Genomic DNA, 25,513 nt, shown 5'->3' on the forward strand with positions numbered 1-25,513 from the left:
TATTAATAAATTGATGACATTTGTAGCCAAAGATAGAATTAGCCATACATTCTGTAAATGTTCCCCTTAAAATAGACTGGCATCTCAGTGACAAAAGAGAATTCCTATGAATGTGGCCTATGTTGGATCTTGTCCAGAGAGTCAGTTTTAGTAGCGGTGTAGCAGTGGGTTACCAGCAAAACAATCACATTGTATTAGGTTGGTGCAAAAGTAATTGCTTTTTTTCCCATTACTTTTAATGGGAAAACCATAATTACTTTTGCACCAACCTGATATACATGGTAGCAATACTATTATATCATGTATATACTGGAACTATATTATTTCCGTAGCTCTCTTGTAAACCTGAGCTAGTTATCATTTAAGGCTCTAATACAAAGACACACATATGATACTAATCTCTTTGCAAGCCAGGGAGTTTTGATTAAGAGCACCAAATGTATCCTAACAAGTACTCTGTATATCCAATTGTGATGTTAAGTGACTGTGTAACTTCATACGTTTTCTAAATCTAAGAATTGAGGGATTGTACATTATAGTATAATTTAACATTGTAAGTAAATATGTTGAAGGTTACTGGACAGGCATGTTACATAATTCTTTTAAATAAAACATGCATATGCCATTAATTAAATGGTTTTATGTATTATGAGCGGACAGCTAACGTCAGGAATAAAAAAAGACAGGGTATGATTGTGACCTTTATACATAACCTATACTGTTAAACATTTTAATATGGCAACTTGAGCTCACATATTTAATATATTTCAATTCACTTGTCAGCATGTTAATACTGTGGTACTCTTCTTGTTTCAGAATGGCCTTGTTACTAGCTCACCGGAAATGTTTAAATTAAAATCTTGTATCCGACGAAAGACAGATTCAATTGACAAACGATTCTGCTTTGACATAGAAGTAGTTGAAAGGTTTGAGCTTTTCTTTTCACTTTATTTTTTTCATAAGCTAAACGGTGTCTCTTTCTGTATTTAAATATAAACATGAAACAGCATTCAAGTGTTTTTTAGTCTTTTAAAAAACAGTATACATGTTTATCTCTTTCTTTCATGTTGTTATTGCATGATGCTTTCGAAAAAGCAAATCAGATCCATGATGCTAGAAAACAGTAGCATCACTCAAAGCAGAATCTGAAAAATCAATATAAATGACTGTATTAGGAGAAAGTGCATGTAGTGGCCTCATGGTCCCCATCACCATGAAGGAATCCAATGGCATATTTCATGGCTCCAGGATCAGCCTTTCAGTGGGCTTTGGAAGCTTGGTGGCCTTGCTTCTAAGGAATAAGATGCAGGTGGGAATACTGTAAGTTTCTTTCAGCCAACTAAGTTTAATGCCTCCAGGATGCCTCCTGTGTGCAAAGCACTGTTCCGGGTATTCTTAGCCCAAAGTATTGGAAGAGATATAAATGTCGTAAATCTAAGTGTATAATTTAAGTTTACAATAAGAATGGGTATGCTTCTTGCTCTCTGCTCTGTAATCCATGATCTATCTTTCTTCTCCTGCATTAGTGCCACAATATTCTAAATACACTAGCTTATTGTGTGTATCCATGTATACCCTTTGTATATGATGACTTACTATATATGCTCATAAACTACAGCCTATAGCTACAGGCATACCTCAGAGATATTGCAGGTTAGGTTCCAAACCACTGTAATAAAGCGAATATCATAATAAACTGAGTCACAGAAATTTCTGAGATTCTCGGTGCATATAAAAGTTATGTTTATGCTACACTGCAGTCCATTAAGTGTGCAATAGCATTATGTGTAAAAAATATACATCCCTTAATTTTAAAATATTTTAAGTAATGTGAATGGTCATCTGAGTCTTTAGTGAGTAGTAATTTTTTTGCTGGTGAAGGATCTTGCCTCGATGTTGGTAGCTGCTAACTGATCAGCATGGTGGTTACTGAAGGATGGGGTGGCTGTGGCCATTTTCTTAAAATGAGACAGCAATAAAGTTTGCCACATCAATTGAATCTTCATTTCAACAAAGATTTCTCTGTACCATGCAATGCTGTTTGATAGCATTTTACTCAGTAGGGCGTCTTTCAAAATTGGAGTCAGTCCTTTCAAACCCTGCCCTACTGCACTGTCAGCTAAGTTTATGTGATATTCTAAATCCATTGTTGTCATTTCAAAAACGTTTATAGCATCTTCACCCGGAGAAGATTCCATCTCAGTAAACCACTTTCTTTGCCCATCCATAAGAAGCAACTAGTCCTTTCAAGTTTTATTATGAGATTGCAGCAATAAAGTCACATTTTCTAGAAGGCTCCACTTCTAATTCTAGCTTTTTTGCTATTTTCACTACATCTGCAGTAACTTCCTCCACTGAAGTCTTGAACCCCTCCAAATCATCCCTGAGAGTTGGAATCAATTTCTTTCAAACTGCTGTTAATGTGGATATTTTGGCTTCCTCCCATGAGGGACAAATGTTCTTAATGACATCTAAAGTGATGAATCCTTTCTAGAAGGTTTTCAGTGTACTTTACCCAGATCCATTAGAGGAATCACTACTTATGGCCGTGAAAGCCTAATGAAATGTATTTCTTAATAAGACTCAGAAGTCTAACTTATTCCTCTTATTCCTTGATCCATGTGCTACATAATATATGTTGTGTCAGCAGGCATGAATATATTATTCTCCATTTAAATCTCTATCAGAACTCTTGGGTGACTAGTTGCATTGTCAATGGGCAGTAATATTTAGAAATAAACCTCTTTAAGCAGAAGGTCTCAACAGTGGTTTAAAATATTCAGTAAACCTTGCTGTAGACAGATGTGCTGTCTTTCAGCCTTTATTGTTCCATTTGTAGAGCACAGGTAGAGTAGATTTAGCATAATTTTTAAGAACCCTAGGATTTGCAGAATGATATATGAGCATTGGCTCTGACTTTAAGTCACCAGTTACATTAACCTCTAACAAGAGTCAGCCTATTCTTTGAAGCTTTGAGGCCAGATAGTGACTTCTTTCTATTTGTGGAAGTCTTAAATGAGGGCATCTTCCAACAGAAGGCTATTTCATCTACATTGAAAATCTGTTGTTTACTGTAGCCACCTTCATCCATGATTGTAGCTAGATCTTCTGTATAACTTGCTGCAGCTTCTGCATCAACTCTTACTGCTTCATCTTATACTTTTATATTATGCAAATGGCTTCTTTCCTCAAACATCATGAACCAACTTCTGCTAGGTTCATACTTTTTTTCTGCAGCTTACTCACCTCTCTCAGCCTTCATAAAATTGAAGACAGTCAGGGCCTTGCTGTGGAAAAGGCATTGGCTTAAGAGAATGTTATGGCTGGTTTGTTCTTCTATACACACCACTAGAACTTTCCGCATGTCAGTAGTAAAGTTGTTTTGATTCCTAGCGTTTGTGTATTCACTGGAGTGGCACTTTTAATTTCCTTTAATAATTTTTCCTTTGCATTCACAGCTTGGCTAACTGATTGGCACAAGAGACCTAGTTTTTAGGCTATCTTGGGTTTCAACATGTCTTTCTCACTAAGTTTGGTCATTTATAGCTTTTGATTTAACATGAGAGACATGTGAATCTTCCTTTCCCTTGAACACTTAGAGGTCATTGTGAGATTATTGATTGGACTAATTTTAATATTGTTGTATCTCAGGGAATAGGGAAGCTAAGGAGAGGGAAAGAGATGGGGAAATGGCCAGTCAGTGGAGCAGTGGCACACACAACTTTTATTGACTGTTTGCCGTCTTACGTGGACATGGTTAATGGCACCCCAAAACAATGACAATAGTAATATTAAAGATCACTTTTCATACATCACATGATAGATATAATAACAATGAAAAATTCCAAATATTGCAAGAATCACCAAAATGTGATACAGAGACACGATGTGAGCAAACGCTCTTGGAAAAATGGTGCTGATAGACATGCAGAACACAGGGTTGACACAAACAAACCATCAATTTGTTAAAAATGCAGTATCTGCAAAGCTCAATCAAGCAAAGAGAAATACATCAAGGTATGCCTGTATCTAGTAGGGCAATGACCGTATTCCTAGGCTGCTTTAAACTATGTTGGCTCTTTTGCTCTGTGTTCTTATGATTTTTAAGATCCACTTACTAAGTTTCTCCTTGTTTCTCAAAATATCTTTTGGGATTTTGACTGAAGTTGCAGTAAAGTTTTCAATGGGTATGGAATTAACCTCTTTTTGAATATTTTACATATCTTTTTTCAAATTTACATTTGAGTACCTTCTTTTTATTGTTGTTTTGAATAGGATTCTTTTTTATGAGTTGAATTTTGTTTTCCTAAATGGTTAAGACTACTGCATAGAGAGGCTGTTAGTTTATTTATATATCATTCTCTTATCTGACCTATTTGCTGAACTCTTTATTAGTTTTAATAGTTTTGTGTAAAGATTTCTGGATTTTCTATGTAGACAAATACCAACATGTTAATGCTTTCTCTTAACACATTCCGGTTATATAACCTTGGAGCACTTTATTAAACTCTGTACTTAGGTTTTTTCATCTTTAAATTAAGGATAATAAGTACCCACCTCAAAGAATTGTTTTCAGGATTAAATGAGAGAATTAAGGAAACATAACACAGTGCCTGTCACATAGTAAATATTCAACAAATACTGATTTTCAATATTTTATTTTTGGTATTACTACACTGGCTTAAATTCTCCAACATCAGATTATCTTGATATATATTCAAGATTCTCATGATCTGTGTTCTTGTTTGCAGAAGAGATGTATGTTATTATTTGTCGTTCCAGGTTTTTAATTATAAAATATTTATAATAAAATTTCCATCTGAATGTTCTTCTTCACAGATCCCTCAATTTTCTGTTTAACTAAGTTAATTCCTTTGTTTCTAATATTTTATATCTTTTCCTCCATATGCTAGTTTTCTCCCTTCCTCTCCCTAGTCTTTGTTTCTTTCTTGAAGTATATCCTCAAGTAACTATTTCAGAATGACTGCATGGGAGAGAATTATTTTTAAATGAATTCATTTCAATATTGTCATCATGGTATAGAGAAATGCTTTGGTTTTAGTGTCTTTTTACCTGTTACCTAGTTATGATATGAGGCTTTCCACATTGTTACATATTAATTGTAATTGTTTTTAGTGACTAGACTGTACCACATCAGGGTCAAGTTCTCATATTGTGGAATTCATAGATGGCTCTGAAGAATGTAACTTTTTCATCCTTTTTGATCATTTCAAGGGAAATAGTTTGAAACTAGTCTCCTTCAGACTGTCCTGTACCAAAAACACTTAATGATTTTATCACCTGTGATCATTAGAATTAAAAACATTTTTTGCATGCCTAGTGATTTTTCTGAAAGTATTATACTTCAGTCTTTTTCTTTTTTAGAAAAATTCCTATGTTTTTCTCCTCTGTCTTCATTTCTCTTTTCTCTTAACTTTTCTTCTTCAAATTTTATCTTTTTAGTTAACTGAGAATTTAAAAAGTAGCAAATGTGTAAATATAGAAAGTATTTGTTTTTAAATAGGCATGGGATCATCACGTTACAGGCCTTCTCAGAAGCTAATAGGAAACTCTGGCTTGAAGCCATGGATGGGAAGGAACCGGTAAGACTATGACACATTCTATAATTTAGGTTTTATTGTCCTAATAATTATAATGTATGGAAATTCTTTTCATAGTATACAATGTTTTGCCTGTAGTATAATTGAAAATATTAAAAAAGGAAATCGGGGGAGTAGAGACTTTTATGGTTTCCTAGTCTCACTCGTGGCCCATAACTCTACCTTTCTGACTTATTTTATAAGGGGACTTTTGGGACTAATTTAAAACCCTAAAATTACTTCTTAAAAAATTGCTTACACTCATCACCTTGGCTCCACCCATTAGGTTAGCTTATTCAGTTAATAATGATCGCATGCCCAGTCTTTGCAAGGCCTGTGCTAGGCATGTGATTAGAGTGATGAACAAGGTTCAGGGTAAGAGCTGATTCTCTAATCAAGACCATTTTTAAAAAGTATAACTTAATAAAACTGCCTGTGGCTTGACATTTTCACTTCCATACATATCCCCATTTTTAATAGTTATTTTGAAATTGTATGATAGTCTACTTACAAAAAATAGGAAGGCTTACGTAAAAGGGAGGCTGAATCATTCATCACTGTCTGTTTTCTTAAAGAACACTGTTACTAGATCAGTAGAGGGTGAACACACAGAGGAAATAAGAGTCGCCATCCTGTTACTTGAGAACCATTCTTTAGATGGCAAAGAACCTGTACAGCAATAGTGCCAAACAAAGTGTGGTCCTCAGACTTTGAGACCCTCCCTCAAACTGTGTTACCAGTCCACAGTAAGATCAGTACAGAAATTGTGATTCAGCCTTTAGAAAATCCTGTAGCCACTTGGTTTATTTTAAGCCTGTTAAATTTAATTTAAAAATTGGAACTCTGCATTGATTTTTTTGTTATTTTCTATTTCAATTTTATCATATTTTACACAAATGTGAATAATAGATTTAAAAGAAAATTCACTCTTTACCAGAAATAGTTGAGAAGCCCTGACTTAGAGCAAATTTAGGGAATAGTTTGTTAGCCCAACAATGTACAAGTTAGGATTGTGTACATTGAGAACATGCTAAGCAGGAAATTGGAAGAAGGAGCAATTCCGGAAATCCATTATGAGATACTTCCTGAGAAAGGCTCCTTATGCATCATACTGGGGCAGAGAATAAGATGCTTAAATGAGATGGAGGTAGAACCTTGTCCGGGGCAGCACAGCCACGGATGGAAAAGGAGTGGGAAGTGAGGGTGGGTGAACCACAGGAAGGAAGTTGGTTGATGGTACACAGGTGGTGCTGTGGACACAGCAGTTGTAGGACCTTGAAATCAAGACACTCTTTTCATCTATTAGTGTACAGATATCACCTTGCTAATCTTTTGTGCTGGGTCATTAACTGGAAGTAACTAATGGACATCCTTTGTTTTTTAGATTTATACTCTGCCTGCCATTATAAGCAAGAAAGAAGAAAGTAAGTCATTTTAATAGTTATTTAAAATTTTATCATGTAGTTATTTTTAACACAAAAGCATTAGGTGATTGTAAGTATTCTGGGGAAATAGTATAACACCATTGATCTCATGGTACAGCAACTTTGAAATTTTTATTTAAAATGTTTCTCATGTTAAAACCACAAACTTCTGATGTTACAGTAACAAAAGTTAATTTTTATTTCTTTGGTGTTTACTTATTTACATGCCTTGGTTTATCTCTGATAGAGATTTGTGAAAGTTGATATTTAGCTCAATTATTTATATAAAATATATAATATATAATTATATTTTTATTATATATTAAATATATTATATATTAATAAATATATAATTATAATCAAGCTAAATCATATATAATTATGTATAAATACTGTATTTATTTATCTATATCAATATAAATATATAACACAGTGGAGAGCTTCTTTGTCTTATTTTCTCTGCTCCAGTTTTCTTACAGGTATAAGACTGCAGACATAAACACTTCTTGCTGGTTTTAGTGGATAGTGGCTAAGAATGTAAAATATAAGGACCTTGTCATTACACATGGTATATGTTGGAAAAGATGTTTTTACTGTATTATTAGTAAATCTTTAGTTTGTAGCCATTCTTTATAAACACAGTTTATATGTTTTTCATCATGTTCTGAATCCTCTTTAATTACCTGCCAACTTCTTGCTATCTTTTATCTGTGGTTAGTTTAGGGTATTTTCATAAGTGCTTTACATAGTCATTTTACTTGATATTTAAAATTAATTTGTGTATTTGTTTCTAGGGTTATGTATATAACTTTGAAAGCAATTCCAAGTTTTATGTAATGCAATGGATTTTGTCTTATGGCTTCTAAATTTATTTTTCAAACAAACTCAATAACCCTGACATTTACTTTTCTTATTTATTTTATTTGTATTTTTTAATAGAGATGAGGTCTCATTTTGTTGTCCAGCCTGGTCTCTAACTATTGGCCTCAATTAACCTTCCCACCTTGGTCTCCCAAAGTGCTGGGATTACAGGCATGAGCCACTGTGCCTGGCCAACCCTGACATTTAGATTGCTATGGAAATATGAGTTAGAATGGAATAAATATAAACTAGGAAAGCACTCATTTGAAAGTTATAAATATTGAATGTATTAAAAACCTATTATTTTATCTGAATTAAATGCTTTCTAGTGATTAACTTCAGAAATTATCAAAAGAAAATGCATGATATAAAAGATGTTTCAATAATTAAATAACATAATTTAAAAATTATTTTTAAATAATATTTTAAAAAACTATTTCCAGTTTTTATTCTCACATTTACTTCCTTATTGGAATCAAGGAAAGTGATTAGTATAAAATCCTTTATTGCCAACTTTTATCTAATCACAGATACATTAACCAAATGGTGAGAGTTTTATATGTACTGAATGTTCATTCTAAATAATTACCTAAAAAATAATCTTTTGTATAAATTGCATTTGAGAAGAGTGTGAAATGTGTTTTCTAACATTAGTTTGATTGTTGATATGCACTATAAGGTTAGTCCTTTCAAATTCAAATTACCCAAGGACAAATCCTTCATGGAAGACAATTGCACCTATATACAGTGTTGAGTAGGGCTTCTGAATGGTGGCATAGTCAAGTTGATCAGAATATACTGATGCTTAATTAAATGTACCACCAAAACTAATGTACTTATGATGGAGAGGGAGTCTGCATCTTCATGCAGTACAGAATCATTCTTCTGGAAATTGGTATCCTGCAGTGTCAGCCACCAGAAACATCACTGTGCCTTCAATTATAATTATAAAATGGTGTGTGTTTCAGAAAAATAGCAGTGCTAGAGTGCGTGTGTTTATATCATGTCTCACACTCTGGCTTTTTGTATGGTATATTAGTTTCCTACCCAGTACTCTGAGCTCCTTGTGACAGAACCCGTCTCTTCTCCATAGTAGTCAATACAGGCCTTCCCTGAGACATGTGCTGAGCACAGATTTGCTCTTATTTTTCTCATTAGTACCAGTAGGCTTTTATTACCCAAGGGAAGATTTTTGGTTACAGAAGAAATATTACAAGCTTCTACTTTAGTGCTTAAGGTTATGAATCTTAAGCTTTATTTTTAAGTTTTATTTTTAATATTTGATTTATTTTAAGCCATATTTTTACTTGAAGCCTGTTTTTAATCAGTATACAAATCTTATTTGTAATTGCACTAACTTTTAAAACTAAGTCGTTTTCACTTTATTTTGTTTTCATAAATCTGACAGAATTCTCCCATTTGTACATTTAATTAGTCAAGTTTCCTTAAGACATATCAACTGATGACAAAATAGTGAATTTTATTCTGTCAAAGTCACCCTAATTAGACTGATTTGTGATCCTGACAAATATAAACTTTTCAACACCTAGCAACTTTTTTAATCTAATAAATCACTTTATAAATGCAGATTAAGTATTATGTTGAAATTAAGTATTGTAAACCTTCTAAATAAATACACTCAATTGCATAGTGATTTCAAAAGGTCTTACTACTTTTGCATAAACTAAACTTATTGAAAATTACACTTATTTTTAGCTGTCACACACATGGGGATTCAAATTTGCTCACCCAAACAGAATCACTACCCTGTTGAAAAGTCAAGACTATGGCAGGTGCTACCAATGAAAGAAACCCTGGCTCAAAGGCACAGGATTGGACTCACTTTCCAGAATTTAGCTGCCAGCACCTCTGGGGTGGACATTGTGGTATTACTAATTCACCTAAGTCAGGCTTTTTTTTTTTTTTTTTTTTTTTTTTGAGATAGAGTCTCACACTGTTGCCCAGGCTCAAGTGCAATGGCAAGATCTCAGCTCACTGCAACCTCCGCCTCCTGGGTTCAAGCAATTCTCCTACCTCAGCCTCCCAAGTAGCTGGGATTACAGGCACATGCCACCACACCCAGTGCCCAGCTGATTTTTGTGTTTTTAGTAGAGGTGGGGCCTCACCATGTTGGCCATGTTGGTATCAAACTCCTGTCGAACTCCTCGGGTAAATTTGTGTTTCAGTGATTGTGAAATTCTTATACCTGTTAGGTCTTGAATAAGTCATGTGAGCTCATTGTGTTAAGTGCTTAAATCAGTTTATATCTTTCTTTTTGTCAGGCGCTCTAACCATTTTTTTGTACATCATCCTGTTCTTGAGATCTTGTATTTCTTTTTGGTTGATATTTGACTCCCCTAAAGGTAGCATTGCATCAATTTCAGTATGTAACTTCTCCTGTAACTGGTATTGGAAACCAGTACCAGCCCTAACTCACCGGCCACTTCGAAGAGTACTCATTTATATCCTCCTTAATTCAGATGGCTTCCACTTATTCTAAAATACTCTTGTTGTCCTTTGGAAATTCAGTTTTGTATAATATGTATTTGTGTTTTTGAACTGCTGAAGACAATGAAGTTTAGGATGGTAAAATATATAACTTAGGTAAACGTTTGTTTGAATGCCAGCCATTTAGAAGCAATCATAACATCTGTGCCTTCACTGAAAATCCTACAAGCAACAGTGTGAGAAATATCTAATGTTCTAAAATAGGGCCATAGTATGAATTTACAGAGAACAAATGCCATGGAATGAAGAATAAAACTATGCTGTGACTGTAGTTTCATGCTACTCTTTGTGAGACTAACATGCAAAAGTCTTCCTACCTTGTATTAATAGTTACTCTTAATTTACCATTTTCAAAGTATGGATGCCGTAAATGAGACTTGAAAAGGAAAGCTTGAATCACCTTTATGAAAAAACATCAAATAAGAAAATAAAATATTGGTCAATGACAGGGTATTGAATTTACAAATACTTTTCTGGTTGTAAAATATGCTGCAATATCCGTGAAACTGTAAGACTTCGGGAATGAATTTATTTTTGTAGTAGTAATATCTATCATCAATATTAAACAGATGCCATTCAATTAAGATTAGCACTAAACTAGTCCTCAATCACATGCCATTCAATTAAGATTAGCACTAAACTAGTCCTCAAGCCATGACACTGGGGACATTTGGTAAAAAGTAGCTCACCCATATGTTTTCTATAGTTCTGCCATTTGAATACATCTTTCAAAGGAACAAAATTACATTTTATGACATACCTTTCCTGCCCCAAGACCTCCATCTTGGAACAGTCATTTACAGAGGCAAAAGCAGTTAACATTTCTTCTAGGCTTTCTTTCTCTGACATTCTCAATTGGTGCTCTGAGCCTTGTCCCCATTCAAATATGAGTTTTGTGTGATGGCTTCTGAGCTGGTCATTCAACCCTGGGTCTGGAGAAGGTGAGCACTGTGAAAGAAAAGGCACTTAGATCTCATTCTCTCATGCAGTCAGTTCAAAAATATTCCATTGTGCACCTACTCTACTCCAGGTACTGCGAGTAAGAAAAAGGAAGTTCTTTTCCATTGACTTTCCACTAATAAAAGTCAATATTTATGTGTGTAATGACAAAGTCACCTAACATTCAGTCCTTGTACAAAATTGAAGGGATTGGAACAGAAGATAGTCTTGAAATTTCCCAACAGCTCTAAATTTCTGCTTGTGTGTTTCAGTGACTTTCCTCAAGTGTACCCGTGTATCTATTCTCCACAGCAATAAGCTTTTTCTTCTTCTCATTCTATGCAGTTACCGTCTGTTATGAGTGTTCTTGAGCTTCATATTGTGGTTTAGATAGTTTGGTTCTGGAAGTTCGCAGATGTCCCTAGGTTATCATCCTCCTTCTTTACCATATAATCCCCTGATCTTTGATCAGTTACAGTTTTGTTTTTATCACAGAGGCCCAAGAAGATGTCATAGCTCAAGTGCTCTTCATGGGCAGAGCAGAATGAAAGAACAATTTGGGCCAGAGCTATGGAGAGTTAACTGCCCATCCTTAAGGAGCAGAGAAAAGGTCCAGTAGGTATCATGAACACTGATAAATGTACTAATTTATTTTTTATTTATTTCAGTTAACATATAGCATGATATTAGTTATCTGTGATAAGGGACCTTTTAATCTGAAACAGGAGATCAACAAAGTGAATTAAAAATTAAAGACAAATGTTGCTTTGTTTTATCAACCCTGAGAATGTACTGTAAGGTCAAGTAGATTACATCTGTAAGGACATACTAGGTTTTGAATTGCTAGGAAATTGAAGGTGCAAGGACTTTTGCTTTGTTAGCTCTGTGGAAGACTATTCTTTTTCCTTTCCTCATGGCTGTTTGAATTCTGTTGAGATTAATAGCTTTTGTGCTGCTAAACTGCCTTATGGAAACTTTTTAAAGGTTTCAATAAAGGCTTTATCCCTGAACAGTTTACAGGGGGAAAAAAAAAGGTTTAGACTTAACTTTTGATTGAATATATTAAGTTGATTAAGTTAGTCTGTCTTCTGCTTCTACCCTCACCCATGAAGGCCAAGTATCATTAATGTTACAGAATTCTAATTCTCATATTACAGAATTTGGTAGTAGTTGTATTCTGGGTATCCCTCTGCTTCTCTCTACAATGGAGGAGATACAGGGCTGGGGTAGGGCTTGGGACTGGGAAAGTGTTCACAAATGTAGCTTATGTGAGCTAATAAACTCTAACCCTAATAGAAACCATCAGAGAAGGTACTTGAGCAATCCTGGTACAAACCAGTAACTAGCAAGCCATGAATCAATAAGCATGTATTGGCTGCCTGCTCTGGGCCAAGCATTGAGCCCAAATCAGCAATCGTTATTTCTCCTGTGTAGGATACTTATCCTCCTCTCCTTGCTGTTGCCCCGGAAGTACCTTGTCCTCCACTGAAGGAGAATTATCATTAATTATCAGCCTTTTTAATGGTGCAATTTGATTTAGTAATAACCCTTTCCATCGACATTTGAACATGAAAGAGTTCCCGGGTGTTTTTGATTTTTTGTTTTTTGTTTTGTTTTTGGATGTTAAGAGGACACGTTTTAGTTGAATTCTCACGAGCACTGATGCATTAAGTATAGTAACCCCTTCTTGGCTTTGGAAAACTGGTCATTTTCCATTACAGAATGTGTTTGCCACTGACTTCCCTCAGAAATGACAATCCTTGTGACTACTTCATCCACAGTCATTGGAAGACAAACTATTTTAGCCATCTTGTCCTCTTCTCAGACCTCAGAAGAAATTGCTGGGTGCTCAAGTGAAGGCGCTGTCTATAGTTGATGGTTGTTTGCAAAGCAACCATCAACAGGCACTGCCACTGCTGCTCTTTGCTGCCTTTGTTATGTGAATTGATAAGTCAGTAGTCAAAAGGGACATATTCCAGTTAAGGGAGGAAAAGTTCATTGTGTGGGATTGCCTTTATTTCAGTGAGTTTTGCCACAGTGAATTAAGTTATACACAACTAAATCAGAACTGGCCAGGTTATGCTTAGTAATAGATGATCCTCAAGTCTCAGAGGCTGATGACAATATAGGTTCATTTCTTCTTTATAGTACATGTCCATATAGGTCAGCAGTGACTCTCAACATTGTTTTCACTCTGGAACTTGAGTTGATAGAGAAGCCTCCCTTTGTATCATTGCTGATCCTGTGACAAAGGAAAAAGAAAATTGCAAGCCACATACTGGCTCTTAGTGGCTGCTGGGTAAAGACACATGTCACTTCTGTTCATATTTCATTGTTAATGTGTATCACATGACCAAGCCTGGCTTCAAGGGTGCTGAGAAATATAATCTTCTTGCAGGGAGGGACAACAGATAATGGGTAAACAGTAATTTCAGTCTGCTATAGTCTGTTTAGCTCTAGTGAGAGGATATGTTTTTTCATTGTATTTATTGGAGTATAATGAGCACATAGGGACATTTCTTAATATCCAACTTACTATTTTTTCAGTGACTAGGTTCACAGGGCCTGCCTGGTTTATGCCTGATCTATGTCTGTTTGAAGAAACAGATCATTGCGCTATCCACGAATATTTTAAAAATAAGTGACAAAGTGATATATGCCTGTTCAAAAAACAACACTTGTGGCTGACAGTCCCTCAAGCCCCAGTGATTTTAGCCCTGCGGGAAGAATGCCTTATTCACAAAATTTACATATGTAGAGATTTGCATTTTTCTCTAGTCAATAATAATGATAATGATAAGAGCCAATACTCTAAGGCACTTACTATATTCTAAGCATACACTATTCTAGGAGCTTTGCAAATGTTAACTTGCTTCATCTTTAAACAGTGCTATGAAGAAGATACTATTATCTTTATTTTGTAGGAGAGGAAACTGAGGCACAGAGATCAAAACCATGCCTAGTAACAGAGCTAATAAGTAGAAGAGTAACTACTGCCCCTCTCATCTAATTAGAACTAATGACTGGCTTCTTTTATAATTTCTTCTTATGTTTTCCTTCATATAGCAGTGACATGTAGACAGGAGCAGATAGAAAAAAAAAACCTAGCATTGAATTCGTCTTGTTCCATTGTTAGGCACTCTTCCGTTTGTCTTCATCTTACTACAACTGTTTAACTTAGGTATTGTTACTTCCCTCATTTTATAAATGAAGGAACTTGTTTATAAAATAATAGGCACACTTCCCCTACCTCAGATATACAGCAGTGATACTAGAGCTGAGAATTGGCCTTAGGTTTTCCTGTCTTTAAACAAAGCTGGACGCTATCTCTGCACCATGAAACTACTCTTTCAGTCAAAGCAAAGGATGGTCAAAGGAAACAAAAATTCATGGTTATTTTTGCCAACACAGTATATTCTTCCACATCTCTGAATTGATTGATAATGTTGTATTTACTCACATGACGGGAGCTAAGTACAGGATCCATGGAATATGTCAGAACGGCAGCATCCGTAGAGTAACCCTGCAGTTAGACTGACTCTCAGTAAGATGTCATTCTACATGATGAGCTTGTGATATCAGTTTATTAGAAAAGACTGGAATATTGCTGCCAAATATCCCAGTATACTTTGAGGTACAGCCTGGTTATTACTTATTTTTCTCAAAATGAATACTTAAGAGAGAAATTCTGTTTTATGTCATAACTGTCTTCATTCTTTTTTGTTGAAAGGAAGTTCAATTGAAATTTTTAAAAAATGGTTGTCTTTTTCTCTTAATATATCTTGTTATTGAAAAGTGGAACAATGTGACCTCTAGTACCAAACATTTTAAATGTCAGGAACTTGCAGTTTTAATAGATATAAAAATGCTAGTGTCTTGTTTTTACCTAGGGTTACATTTTTTTTGTCTCAGTTTTTGTTGTTGTCCTTAAAACTGAAAATTAAATGATTCCTCACTTTTCCATCTTACCTGTCTCCTATATTCAAAAAGTATTTTAAAATGTCTGAATGCTTAGTGTTATGCTGGGCATTTTGGGGTTATTGGAAGCAAGCAGTCTCTCTTTGGTGTCCAAGAAAAGCTTCACTCCCATGTAGGTAGGTCATTAGCTGCACTCTAATGAGATGCCATGGCCATTCATTTTTGTGTGTTGAGTTCACTGAAAGTATTCACTGAGTTCTGTTCTTTTGACCTAGGACACTGGGGACAAAGAAATAAATGAGCCACTTCCCATTGATGGCAATACTTATTTTAGTTTTGACATTTTTATTTCTAGAGTTTTGAAGTTCTTTTTAGAGTACTAGACACATACACACACACACATATATATACACACATATATATATATTTTTCAAAATGTCAAATAATCCCAAAATGCCTAGTGAATTAAAAATGACAATTTCTAACTTTTGCCCTCTTTCTCCTTACCAGTAGTTTGCATATATATTCGTGGAGTTTTTTCTTAGGAAAATAGAAACAGTCATACATACCCTCAAATTTTTTCATTTTGAGAAAATAGGCCTTATTGTCCTGTCGATTGCTTTTGTCACCTAACAACACATAATAAATACCTCTTCATAGTAGTACCTCTAGTTCCATTGTTAGGCACAGATTTTTCACGCCTTTCTGTCAATCAATTCAGTTCCATTGGCTTGCTGTGCCTAGAATTTTTTTCAGTTTTTAGTTTGTTGCTGTTACCCTTTCTTGATTTTTATCATAATTTTTTTGATATATATTTTTTTGTCTGGGGATCTATTTTGAGTTACAAGAATGTGTTTAATCTACTGTCTTTAAATGGAAGTTAGTTTTAAATTTGTATTGGTTTGAATTCTCCTCATTTATTATTTGAGAATATTTTAAAAATCATGTCTCTACCACATGTGATGAAAATTTGTAACATAGTTCAAAAATTTTTCAGTTTTTCCTCTGGGTGTTAGTTGGTATTTTTTAAATAAATGCTTTCTCTTTAAATAAGTAATTTAATTTGACCTCGCCCCAAAATCCTTTAAAAAAATTAGAATTGATCCAAAGAAAATCTAGCCAAAAAACAATGAAAATAAACTGCAATTTCATAATCCTAGGACCTTTTGGGGATGTTTAGTGACTGACAATGCATGTTTTGAATTATTTTAAATATGGTAGCAAAATGAAAAATAGAACATGGAGCGTAGAATCAGACCCGAGTTTGAATCCTGACTCTGGAGCTTAAAACTGAGAGCAGTGGAGGTTTTCAGCAACCCAGGGAATCATCTTAAGACTGCAGAGCCTTTTCTTTACCTCATAATGTTTTGAGAATCGTGGGAAAGGATATGTGAAAGGCTTTATAATACAAGTTTCAATACATAATAAGGATTTATTCTTACTGCATTTGCTCCTGTCATCTGAAAGAAAACGCGTAGTAAAGGAGTAATGCTATTTTTAGGAAAAGTGGATGAGATCATTGTAATATACTTTCTGTGAAGGATCTTAGCAGGTTGACACAATAGCTGTGAGGGTGAAGTTCCCTCCTTTACTTCTACCCCAAAATAAAAAGTCAGCCTCTAACCAAAATATTTGGAAGACTCAGAACAAACCTCTCTACTGTTGAGTCATAAAGGCCCAGTGAACAGAGCCAACTGAAGGGGGAATGTGAGTTCAGCGTAAACACCTAATGCGATTTCTCTCTTATTTTCAGTGTATTTGAATGAAGCAGGGTTCAACTTTGTGAGAAAATGCATTCAAGCTGTGGAAACAAGAGGTCAGTGTTGCCTGATCGGTATAGCATTCCTGTCATGTGTCTCATTCTTACATGGAAAACTCTCAGAGTAGATAAATCACTGAAGATGTATTTGGTCATTAACGTGGGTTAATTTTAAGAGTGATATAAATGTATGTATCAGTATACAAATAGCTATACCTTGAGCTTCAGTTTACTAAAAATCATGCTTTAGGCGTACTTCTTTTTTAGATTTTTTTCTAATACAGCCTCACCGTACTTCTTACTGAGAAACCCTGCATTATTTATTACTGCAAGCACCTCTTTGATTTTTTTTTTTTCCAAGCATTAAGGAGGTTAGATTCTTAAGGAGCTTGTCTTCACTCCCTTCCTTCCTTATATTCTTTCTTTTACTGATTTGTCACTGCCACAGTTTTGGTACCTTTCTTCGTTTTAATCATGACCTCTGTCTTGAAGTCCACTCCAGTTAAACGTTAAACTCACTTCCAGGAAAATTTGGCTAAAGCAAAATTCATATTGGGTTTTGGAGTTCCATAAACTTATATTTAAATTTTAAGTGCTGCCACTTCAACATTCTGAGAAGTAGTTTCCTTGAATTCTCTGAATCTGTTTCCTCATCTCTAAAATGAAGATATAAATGCCATAGGACTTTTCAACATGCAGGAGGACTCCGTGACTCTGAAGAAATAGAATATGAGTAATATCGATCATCCCTTCCCATCTCCATTGCTTTTTTATATTCAAATAATAGTGAATAGGCAGCTACACTTTGCTACTTTGAAGATCTTCAAAGACTTTCAAATCACTGTTCAGTGTCTGCTCTGAGAAATAGAAGTCTGATGGGTATTTCCAGGATAGCTTTGCTAAAGTTAGACTGTGAAATTGGATAAGTAGCTTTCGAATTTTGTTAGGCATATGTCTGAGTTTTTAACATTCTGTACTTGCCAAGCTGTATCTCAAGCCATTTTCTTGTGATTTTCCTTCCTATTAGGTATCACCATTTTAGGACTCTACCGAATAGGAGGAGTGAACTCCAAAGTTCAAAAACTCATGAATACCACATTTTGTAAGTTTTGGATGAAGCAACTTACATAATTTTTGTGTTCTTATAGGTAATCTAAAGTATGGACTTCTTTGACTAGTGCTTGTCTTTGAATATTTTCAAATAATATTTAAAGTTCATATGTGTATTCAGTTCTTAATGTTTATTTATAATAGATGAACGATGAGAATTTGAGGGGGCATTTTTATAATACTGTATTTTTTTCTCCCAAGTGTCCTTTGGTAAGCTAGAGATACAATAAGATGCGTGGATGCTAGCTGGAGTCATTTGGAATCCTAGCTCAGCCACTTACAGGTTTTGTGACCTTGAGTAATTTGCTTAACGTCTTTGTGTCTCAGCCTCCTCATTTATAAAAATAGGGATAATAATGGTACCTGCCTCTTAAGAGTTGTGAGGATTGAATATGTTAATCTCCGTAAAGCACTTAGAAGCATGCTAGGCACATGGTAAGTGCTCTGTCATGTTAACAATTAGCAATAATTTCATTTGGGAGACTTATTTCATAAGATATATCTTTGAGGTTTAGTGTCAGCTTTTTATCAATTCACACAAACAACAGTACTAATGTTAACTCTTGGCATTCTAAGAAATGAATACCTCTCTCTTTTGACCTACTTATGTTTGTGCCCATTTTTCATAATTGCATAAGAAATATTTTGAACTGCACAATTTAAACACCTTGTTTTATTCTTTCCAGCTCCTAAATCCCCTCCTGATATTGATATTGATATTGAACTGTGGGACAATAAGACGATAACAAGTGGGCTGAAAAACTACCTCAGGTGAGGAGGGTTTAACTCCTGGTACTCTGGATGTAATCTCTGACTCACCCCTTGAGTAGTGACCACGTGACTTCATGGAGCCTGTGTCCAGAAGCTTCACTCAGTAGCTCAGTTCCCTCACATAAGGTGAAATAGCATGACATGGTAACATTTACATTTAGTGTTCTGGAACTTGTACTTGATTTTTTCAATAATAATTTAAAAGGCTATATAATATTTTGAGTACTGAATTAGTATTTGTTGTCCCATATGTATATGGGATTTTTATGTACTTTTTTAAATAACAAATTGGAATGGAAAGTTGTGTTGTTTTTGTTTTGTTTTTTAACTATTGTTCCCATATTTGTTCCTCTGGTAAGGTAATTCTGATATTGGGAGACTCCCAGTCTCCCCTCTTAATACAGTCATGGAAAGAAGTACATTGGTGTCTTCGAGGTCTGTGTTTCAGGTCTCTCTGTGGCCCCACTACTGGAACTTTATCATACTGCCAAATCACCCAATTCTTTTATTTACTTATTTATGTGTTATTTTATTTTTAATTGATGAATAACAGTCACCTAATTCTTAAAGAAACACTTAACGTTTAGGGGAGAATAAAAGATTCTACTATTCTAACATGTGTTTCCTTTCTCTGTTGTAGGTGCCTTGCAGAACCACTGATGACTTACAAGTTGCACAAAGATTTTATCATTGCTGTTAGTAAGTATACTTGCATCATATACACATTATAATTGATGTAGTTTTATGCTGCCATACTTAGGCATATATTACTAGTATCAGCTAGTGAAGATGTTTTTCAAGTATTGCTTAAAAAGTTGTTAATCTGGGCTGGGTGCAGTGGCTCAAACCTGTAATTCCAGCACTTTGGGAGGCCAAGGCTGGTGGATCACCTGAGTTCGGGAGTTCGAGACCAGCCTGACCAACATGGAGAAACCCTGTCTCTACTAAAAATACAAAATTAGCTGGGCATGGTGGCACATGCCTGTAATCCCAGCTGCTCGGGAAGCTGAGGCAGGAGAATCGCTTGAACCCAGGAGGCGGAGGTTGTGGTGAGTCGAGATCGCGCCATTGCATTCCAGCCCAGGCAACAAGAGCGAAACTCCATCTCAAATTAAAAAAAAGAAAAAAGTTGTTAATCTGATATTTAGTAATTTATAATGTGGTTTAGAAGCCAATAAGAAATTGCAGAATTAACTGAAATATTTTGACACTTAGTGAGACCTCATTGGGTAAGTGTGGTGATTATAAAGAACCATGAGGAATTATTATTCTAATTTCATTTTATTTGAATGACAAATACCAGTTTCTTGTAAGAGCAACTAAGCAGGACTCTAAATATGTACAGACAATTATGTCCCTGCACATGCTCATGTGCTGTATTCCTCAATCTGGAGATGAGTCAAATATTTTTGGCAGACAGCAGGTGCTTCCATCAATCCCCTCTCCCTCATATTTTATTTGCAATGATCACATTTATGTCATTTGTTTAGATCTGTGATTGCCGTCATGTGATATGAATAGATAGATCAATTTAAAATATTAGCAGGAAGAGTTGATATATGTTATCTGAGAAGTTAGTAACGTGTATTTGTAAACCATTGAGACTGAAGTGCCAGGTACCATCTGAGCCCATCACAACAACTTGTAACAATTAAGAGCTGGCATTTCATTGTTAAGATGTATGAGGTGTGACTACAACCAGATTATTTTTCACAATCCAAGAAAGAAATTAGTTGCGTTAGTTTATTTGCACACATTGTAATGTCACAGGAAATGTGTGCTGATAAAAGTGTCACATAAAGTTGAATGACCTCGGTTTTCAATCCAGCATTTATGACTAACCACATGATCTCATATAAATCTACACTATTTAGTTTTCTCTTGAAGCTCTCCACTCTACCTCCTCTTCATAGAAATCTTTGTAAGACATACAGGACCAGAAAAAATATATAATCTGACCTCTCATTCGATGAACTAGGAAATCAGGATGCAAAGTGGGCAAGTAACATGTACAATGACACTAATAAATTCATGGCAAAATCAGGGCTGCAAGCCAGTTTTTTGTTCTTTTTACTCTTAACCCAGAACCCTTTCTTACAGAAATTTTGCTTTATAACAAAAGAAATTTGAGCTACTTGGCTAAAATGGCTCAATGAGCTTATTGTTTTAGTCAAGCTTTTGGTCACAAGTTTTTTCTCCATTTGCTTCTGTGGCAAATGATGATTATATTATTATAATAATATTCATGACTATGATATTTAAAATATCTTATATATCTTATATATAAGAACTCATCTTTTGTCTGGACCTAACATAGCCATATTTACTAGATGTTAAGTTAAGAAAATTAGGTTATTTGGTTTCAAGCAGCAAAAGTCCAGCTCAGTATAAAGGGGAAGTTATTCAGATCCTAAGAGATATTTCAGTGAATTCCTTGGCAGAACAGAGGTCAGGGTTTCCATGAGCCTGCAACCAGGAACTGCCAAGTTGGGATTTGACATTTCTCTACTCACTCTTTCTGGAGGATCTCTCATCTTTGTTCTCTACTGTATTTCTATCATTCTCACTTTCCTTCCCAGTCAGATTTTCTTGGAGTACATTTGGTCACTTCAGCCCTGATTTTACATTATCTGCCTTTTAACATATGCAGAAAGATCAGATTTTTAATGTCTCCATTCCAATTGCTAGGTTAGACCTCATGTTTAGCCTGAGCCAGGCTCTTTCCTCACTCCATGTCTAAATAGCTGCGCCCAGATGAAATGGCAGTCCCATAATGTGAATCCTATGAGTCAAAGTACTTTCTGGAGAAAGAATTTGGTACAGTGGGCAATCATCCCAGAATTTATTTGCTGCAGTAAGAGAATGTTAAGTGAAGCTTTCTTGTTCTGAAATGTTAGACATTTCTCTAGCAGACATGTCAACATCTTAGCTTTGACTTGGCAGACGACACTTGCCATAAATGATTTCTTACATTTTACATTTACTGTTGTCGTTATGGGCTAAAAATCTGTTGGGCTTGTGTTTATGTAATAATGCTAACATTTCAGAACAGCCCTTCTGTATTGTCTTTATATTTGTAAGATAAGGAGAGGAATCTGGGGCTTCATCTGGTCACACTGGGTTGAATCTCTAGGAGCTTTCTATGGGTGTATTGCCACACTGCTATGAAGAAATATCCAAGACTCAGTAATTTATAAGAAAAAGAGGTTTAATTGACTCACAGTTCCGCATGGCTGGGAAGGACTCTGGAAACTTACAATCATGGCGGAAGGTGCCTCCTCACATGGCGGCAGGAGAGAGAAGTGCTGAGGAAAGGGGGAAAAGCCCCGTATAAAACCATCAGATCTTGTGAGAACTCACTCACTATCAAGAGAACAGCATAGGGTAACCGCCCAATGATTCCATTACCTCACCTCCCACTGGGTCCCTCCCACAACACGTGGGAATTATGGGAACTACAATTCAAGATGAGATTTGGGTGGGGACACAGCCAAACCATATCAATGGGCTAATACGTACTCTAATGACTGGCACATTAGGCAGTCTATAGCAATTGCTGTGATCATTCACATTTCTAAAGGTTTGATTCTGTCTTCAGGTAGTAAAACCCAAGCAGGTGATGAGTTTTGGCTGTATCAAAGTATACAGTTCAGTGGCTAAGAGCATCTGTGTGGAATCAGTAGAACTGGGCTTCTTTGGCTTCTCTACTTCCTAACTTCATGACCATGGGCAAGTTACTCAACTTCTGCAAGCCATAGGGAATGATAATGACAGTACTACATGAAGCAATGCCTATGAGGCATGAGGGGTAGGAGTGGTAATTGTGATTAGATTACTAATGTTTACATACCCAGTTGAATGGAATTAAAACTTGAGCATTTGCAATCTTTTTTATGTAACAGAATCTGATGACCAAAACTACAGGGTGGAGGCTGTACATGCATTGGTGCACAAATTGCCGGAGAAAAACAGAGAGATGCTGGACATCTTAATAAAGCATCTGGTCAAGTAATTCTCTAACTTACATTGTTCATTTAACTTATTGTTCATTGTTAAGTTTGTTCATGTCTTTTTAAAGTGTGTGATGATGTTATAACATTGGTATTATAATTAGAGTCCATTGAATTTGCTTAAAAAATAGTATGGCAGTTTAAGATATTTCTATGTAAGTGTGTGTACCTGTATATGTTTATTTGCATATAATTATGCAAGTAATTATATCTTTTGCAATTGTTAAACTAATGATGAAACAATTAGATGTGTCAACTTAAAAATGAAGGAGTATATAGTTTTTTTTCCTCCCAATTCTTTTAGGTGCATTATAAGCAATGAGTTTGAAGACCAGTGCTCTATACTACTAAAGTCAACAGGTTCCCCTAGGTCAAACTAATACTTAACTGTTAGATTCTCTCCATGTATTCATGATTTCACTTGATCTCTGGAGATTTTTATAACTTTGCTGCTAGCTTATTCATATATTTACCATCTCTCTTTGTAGATAAATACTGTATTAGCCAGAGCTATCTGCAGAAACAAAAGCAATAGTGTGTGTGTACATATATTTTATATATATATAAAGAGATAGAGATTGGTTGATTTTAAGGAATTGGTTCACTTGATTACGGAAGCTAATAAGTCTGAAATCTGCAGGGCAGGCTGGCAGGGAAGAGTTGATGTTGAAGCTTGAATCCAAAGGCAATCTTGAGACAGAATTCCTTCTTACTCTGGGAACTCAGTTTTTTTTCTTTTAAGATCTTCAACTGGTTGGATGAGGCCCACCTGCATTTTGGAGGGTAATCTACTCTACTTAAAGACTACTCATTTAAATGATGATGTCATCTGAACAAAATACCTTAATAGAAACATCTAGGATAATCTTCAACCAAATATCTGGGTATCATAGCCTAGCCAAGTTGACATGTAAAATTAATCATTATAAATATTATATCTATCTACTATCTATCTCTCTATAATTTGAAAGATACAGAGAGAGAGACAAACACATATTTAAGCCCGAAGTGAGTTTGCCATGGTGCTGGAAACAAATGTCTAAATCCAGTTTTAAACTTACTTAAGAATTTCCTGTAGCATTATTTAGTATTTAATAGGGATATTTCCCATTTTAATGAGTACCATGGTTTACAATAAAATGATTAATCCTTCATTCTTCATAATTAGTAATAACCCAATTTATGCTTATTTGAGCCATATACATTTGAAATATAACTTACTTTGCTCATCCTTCCCCAGCATTCCTGGCTTCTTTCTGAACTTACAAAAGGTCAAGCCCTGCTCACTGAATGTGCATTCAGATCACCACAAATTTACTTATAAAAACAGCAAACAGCTAATAACACTCTTGATCCCTGGCAACCTTTCATGGCTGAAAAAAAATTAGGACAGTCTACCTAGATTGGGATTCCAAAGACTAAAGACTGATTCCAAATTTCCATTAATTAACTCTGAGTAACAGTATAAATCATTGCTTTCTTCCTAAGAGTCCTTTTGTTTGCTATCTGTGGTGTTTTCTTTGATTCTCAACTAAATTTAAATATTTAAAAGTGTTATTAAATTACAAAAAATATATATTGTGGGTGGACTTATGTATTCATTAGGAGATATAACATTTTAGAAAATTATTATGGAATTTCTTTTGAATATAAAGGAAAAAGTGAAAGTTGATTTCTCCTAAATGAAAACCTTTTGATTTTACACATGGATATTTGCTAGTGGTATTAAATTTGCCAATCGATGTTTTTAATTCAATAATATTCAGGTGACCGACAATCCTTACTCAGTACAAATGTGAAACTAAACAAAACTCTTGGTTCTCTGTTTGGAAAGCCCACTCAGGAGCACATGACTTTGCTTCGTGTATTTGGGTACTCAGTTATTAGCTATATATATATGTTTATAATTGTTATATATTCCTGTTAGATTGACCCTTTTTTTGTTTTGAGACGGAGTCTCGCTCTGTCGCCAGGCTGGAGTGCAGTGGCGCGACCTGGGCCTACTGCAACCTCCATCTCCTGGGTTCAAGTGATTCTCCTGCCTCAGCCTCCTTAGTAGCTGGGACTAGAGGCATGTGACACCACGCCCAGCTAATTTTAGCTAAATTTTGCATTTTTAGTAGAGACGGGGTTTCACCATGTTGGCCAGGATGGTCTCGCTCTCTTGACCTCATGATGCATCCGCCTCAACATCCCAAAGCACTGGGATTACAGGCATGAGCCACCACACCTGGCCAGATTGATCCTTTTATCATTATATTTTATCTTTATCTCTAATAGCATTTCTTTGTTTTAAAATCTATTTTGTATGATATTGGTACAGTTCTTCTGGCTTTCATTTGGTTACTGTTTGCGTGATACATCTTCTATCCTTTTACTTTCAACCTGTTTGTATTTCTGAGTCTAATGTATATCTACTGTAGAAAGCATATAGTTGGATCTTACTGTTTTTTAATTCACTTTGATAATCTCTGACTTGATTATATTGTTTAATCCATTCACATTTAATGTTATTATTGATGTGGTTGGACCTGTATCTACCATTTTTCTTTTTGTTTTCTATATGTTTCATGTTGTCTTTGCTATTCAGTTTCAATTTTACTGCTTTCTTGT

At 35.1% G+C, this 25,513-nt stretch overlaps 1 protein-coding gene across 5 annotated transcripts in view; it reads left to right on the top strand.

The window, feature by feature from the left end:
- ARHGAP42 (Rho GTPase activating protein 42) overlaps window positions 1-25,513 on the top strand; it is a 312,104-nt gene that overhangs the window by 261,045 nt on the left and 25,546 nt on the right. For 4 of the 5 annotated variants that reach the window (XR_010147096.1, NM_001358100.1, XM_024346820.3 and 1 more), the window contains 8 exon segments: window positions 817-926; window positions 5,525-5,603; window positions 6,985-7,024; window positions 17,004-17,066; window positions 18,037-18,111; window positions 18,806-18,890; window positions 19,531-19,589; window positions 22,793-22,898. Coding sequence is in view for 4 of the 5 variants with exons in the window: in NM_001358100.1 (NP_001345029.1) it covers window positions 817-926; window positions 5,525-5,603; window positions 6,985-7,024; window positions 17,004-17,066; window positions 18,037-18,111; window positions 18,806-18,890; window positions 19,531-19,589; window positions 22,793-22,898 (617 nt within the window). In the remaining variant the exon portion in view is untranslated. 5 annotated transcript variants of the gene reach the window in all.

This window comes from Pan troglodytes, chromosome 9, assembly GCF_028858775.2.
Source record: "Pan troglodytes isolate AG18354 chromosome 9, NHGRI_mPanTro3-v2.0_pri, whole genome shotgun sequence".
In the NCBI taxonomy this organism is placed as follows: domain Eukaryota; kingdom Metazoa; phylum Chordata; class Mammalia; order Primates; family Hominidae; genus Pan; species Pan troglodytes.